Source organism: Pteronotus mesoamericanus, unplaced genomic scaffold (genome assembly GCF_021234165.1).
Source record: "Pteronotus mesoamericanus isolate MK-2021 breed Mesoamerican mustached bat unplaced genomic scaffold, CSHL_Meso_final contig_20, whole genome shotgun sequence".
Taxonomy (NCBI): Eukaryota; Metazoa; Chordata; class Mammalia; order Chiroptera; family Mormoopidae; genus Pteronotus; species Pteronotus mesoamericanus.
Genome location: NW_026555085.1, coordinates 45,671,492 through 45,675,832, shown reverse-complemented (window position 1 = coordinate 45,675,832; position 4,341 = coordinate 45,671,492). Strand labels below are relative to the sequence as shown.

General features: G+C 42.6%; 1 protein-coding gene across 1 annotated transcript; it reads right to left on the bottom strand.

The window, feature by feature from the left end:
• Nucleotides 1-2,796: 2,796 nt before the first annotated feature.
• Nucleotides 2,797-3,894, bottom strand: HTR1E (5-hydroxytryptamine receptor 1E). The gene has a single exon (XM_054568858.1). The coding sequence runs from the start codon at nt 3,892-3,894 to the stop codon at nt 2,797-2,799; it is 1,098 nt and encodes a 365-aa protein (XP_054424833.1).
• Between the last annotated feature and the right edge of the window lie 447 nt (nt 3,895-4,341).

Sequence of the window (4,341 nt, the reverse complement as noted above, 5' to 3'; positions counted from 1 at the left end):
CATGGGGTCAGGTTCCTGAAGCAGTGGGAACAAATATTAGGGGAACTCAGCAAATAAGGAAACATCCAGACATTTCTGGAGTTTGAGTCCACATAGCAAAGGAGTCTTGAATATTATACTAAGGAATCTAAATGTATTTTATAATGATGGAAAAACAGTAGAGGATTTTGAGTACTGCAATTAAAAATCAGTGGCACACGCTAGGATAGTGATTTTTAAACTTTAACGTGCATCAGAATCTCCTGGAGGGTTTGTTAAAACAGAGATTGATGGGGCTCCCCACTCTCAGAAGTTCTGATGTAGTAAGTCTTCAGTGGGGTCCTAGACTTTGCATTTTTAACAAGTTCCCTGGTGCTAATGCTGCTGGTCTGGAGATGCCACTCTGAGAACCACTGTGCTAGGAAGATGTATCTGGCAGATGCATCGGGGCAGAGCTGCAGGCTGAGTCCACGAGTAGGCGGATCAGATAAAAAGATTAGTCTAGGTGAGAGAACCAAAATACTTGAAAAGAAGGGGCTCATACAAACATTTCTGGTAAATGGACAAGAAGCTAAGACTATTTGGATGTGAGAGACAGAGAAAGAATCATATTTATCGAATATGAATGATAAAAAGCATGGTAATCCTGTTATTTGAGACCAAACAGGTGGAGGAAGATTCGAGTGCGGGAAAATCAGCATGAGCTCAGTTTAGAAAGACTGTATTTGAGGCACTGACCAAGAAGTCACAGGGAGATATTCACCAGACCTAATTCATGGGTCTGAAGTATGAGAAAGAGAGGAATCAGAATTAAAAACACACATCAGAAAGCCACAGGCATAACTAATTGTTGAAATAATGGATGTTGGGATGGAGTACAAATAAATAGAAGGTGAGAGCTGAGGGCAAAGCCTCGAAAAGGAAGACAAAAAATGAGGAGGTAGTGGGAGAACCAAAATAGTAAAGTATCCCAGAAGGCATAAATAAGCTTCAACAAGAGAGGGATGGCTAGCTCTTTTAATTGGTGAGAGAGTGGGAAGTAGATAAGGACAGAAGGGAGACTACTAGAATTGCCTATTGGCAAGTCACCAATGATTTTTGGGAAATCTGTTTTCAAAGAACTGGGAGGGGCATACTCCACTGGCACAGAACAGAAAATTCAGTGGAAGTGGAGCAGAATGAGAGGATTGAAGACTGGAGAAACTTAGGTGGAAGATTCAGGGGAGAGATGAAGCAGGAGCTTGAGGGGGAAGTAGGGCCACAGGAAGTTTACTCTAGTGTCCAAGAGACTTGAGCAAATTACTAGGCTGGATTAAAAAAGAGTGGGTAGGGGAAGAAGGGGTGGGAGGGAGAAGCAAGGGATGGAGGGGGAGGGGAGGAGAGAGAGAAGAAAGGACCAAGAAAAGTTAAAAGGGGGATAGAATTAATGGCTAAGACATGGAGGTGAAGAGGGGGCAAATCAACATCTTCTCAGTAAACAAAGAGAAGGAATGATCTGTGGAGACTGAAGAGATGAGGAGAGGCTGTGGGTGAAAGACAAGGAGAAGTTTATAACAGTCATTTCCTTCGGAGTATTATAACATTTACAAACTTTCAGTCCTTTCTGTCATCACTGTTGATTTAGTGGTGCTCTCCTCCATGTCACTTAGAGTGGTCACTTTGGCCAAGGGAGGCTGAGTCAGGCCACAGTGTGGCCTCAGGTCCCACCTGCAGCCTCCTGGCCCCAGGGTACAGTCTGGCATGGATGCTACAGAGATTCCAGCAGACACACTTCCGTGCTCATTTCCTGATGGGTGGCCTTTGCTGTAAACATAGATTTCCAACTTTTAATTTTCTTTTTCAATTGCGCAATTGGTAATTTAATGAGTAACATTCTCCAACAAAGTTTTTCGGGTAATATATTTTCTCATTTAATCACTGCATCCCGTTTAGCTGCTTCAAAAGTTCCCCAAATTTGACAGGTACTCTCGCCTTAATCCTGCTCAAGTGAGAGAGTATATTTGAGGCTTAGCTGGGAAACTTCTTAAAATGGAAGGAGACCCCGTGTGTCCTTCAAGTAATAGGGCAACACATTGACCACAGTAGATTTAGATCATTTCTTATTTGCTTATGTTTCATACTCATAATCAAAGACCTAGGAAAGTGCGAGTGTATTCACTTCAGGTTGTTTTCAGAGAATGAAGAAGCCTATGCAATTGTGAACAGAGAAGGCAGGCCATCTGTACTAGGAAGTACTGAAAGTACATCTGTACTTTCAGATGTACTGCATCTGAAAGGAGCAAGCTATGTAGTCCCAGTAAACGATTTTAGCTCATGTCTGCAAGCAGTAGATGGCAGCACACCACTTTCTGAAAGTTTTATGTAGTCATGCAATGCCCCCTGGAATGTGAAGCATTTGGAGCCATGACCTCGAATTTAATGCCATATGAGGGCAAGTTATCAGACATTTAACTTTTAAGTAATAAGAAGTTCTGCAAATGATGATTTATTTTGGCATTCTTTAACTGCAGGGCTAACTGAAATGGCTAAAAAGTAAAACGTATTTACTAGTTCACCTTATTATTACTTCTATGAAATACCTGTTTTTGTATGATAATGTTTATTTGAAATTATGTACCACAAACAAGACCAGAAGTAGAAAACCGCACATCAAATAACAAGCCTCAAACAAAACAGAACATAACAAACAAAAAAACAAGACCACATATACTTACAAACTCTCCTGAACCAATTATGTTCAAGAATTAGGATGTTGCACCCCTTACCCCCATCCATTCATGAGGCTGGTCAGAATCATGCCTTTTGGTTTTTTACAATCTAACTGTGTTCTCGGCACCTAATGAGCTTTTTAAAAGCCAGCTTAAAGTCTTCATTAAAACTTGTATAGAGCAGAGGGTTGATCAGAGAATTAACATAACCAAGCCATGTCAAAAAATCCGCCACTTCAGAGGACACGGTATAGATGCTCAGACCTACAATCAACTCTTTGATGAAAAATGGCAGCCATGACAAAATGAATGCACCCAAAATCAGTCCCAGGATGCGTGCTGCCTTGCGCTCCCTGGTACTAGAGATCTGCTGGCGTTCTCCTGGGTGATCTAGATCGCTGTCAAAGGGGGGGATCCTGATGGAGGTGTGGATCTTCTCAAACTCTGTGGTAGGGTCTGAGGTGGAGAAGTCAGACACACAAAAAGTCTGTGTAAGTTTACAACTCGCAAATGAATTTTGGCTATCTGTGCTTCTGTTGCTTAAGTGCCGGCTTGACCCTCTTTTCTGATAAAGGCTCTTGGCTGCGTGGTAAATCCTGTAATAGAGAATCAGTATCAAAGTCAGGGGGATATAAAATGCCCCAAGAGTGGAGTAAATGGTGTAGATGACATGGTCATGCTGGATGGCACACTGACTAGGGGGTGGGCTGAGTTGGCGGTGGCTCCTCCAGAACAGAGGGGGCATGGAGATGAAGATGGAGATAGTCCAGACGGTGAGGATCATCAGCCCTGCCCTCTTGGCGGTCCTCTTCCTGGCATACTCAATAGCATTGGTGATGGCCCAGTACCTGTCCAGGGCAATCACACAGAGGTGGAGGATGGAGCAGGTGCAGCAGGTCATGTCCATACTTAGCCACACCTCGCAGATAAAGTACCCTAGCTTCCAGCTGTCCATGACAATGTACATGATGCTCAAGGGCATGACGAGCACAGCCACCAGGAGGTCTGTCACAGCCAGAGAACAGATCAGGTAGTTGGCAGGCTGGTGAAGCTTCTTGGTGGTGCAGATGGCCAAAATCACGGCCAAGTTTAGCAACATGGTCAGCGTGGTGATGATGACCAGGGTCACGGAAATGAGCATCTTCTCAGTGATAGTCTTGGCTCTCACAGCCGCACTGGCTTCTGTGGTACAGTTAGTGACATTCATGATTTCCCCGTTCCAGTCTACGCTGTGGAGGAGCTGTTGGCTATTTTCCTTCAGCTGGAAACTACTTAGACTTAAATGTCTCTCATTTGTAAAAATGTTGTAATTTCTTCAGGTACGTAGTCTCTTGTGTTCCATTTTGGGTGGGTAAAGGGAAGCACCACAGCATTTCTTCTGAATGGAGGGCTCCTGGAAGACAGTATGCTACTGGTTAATACATGAAAAGCCACACACTTTTTTCCTGGAAAACATGGTGATATTTTGGTATTCATAATTTTTTTACACAATTTTGATATAATTTTCTTTTTCTTCTCTGAATGTAAACTTCATTTTTATGTTATTCTTCAAAGGCTAATTTTTTTAAGTTCCCAAACTCTTTCTGATGAAGACATTACCAAATTTAGTCCATCTTTCCTTATTTATATTTATTTTTATACACAATGCACATTT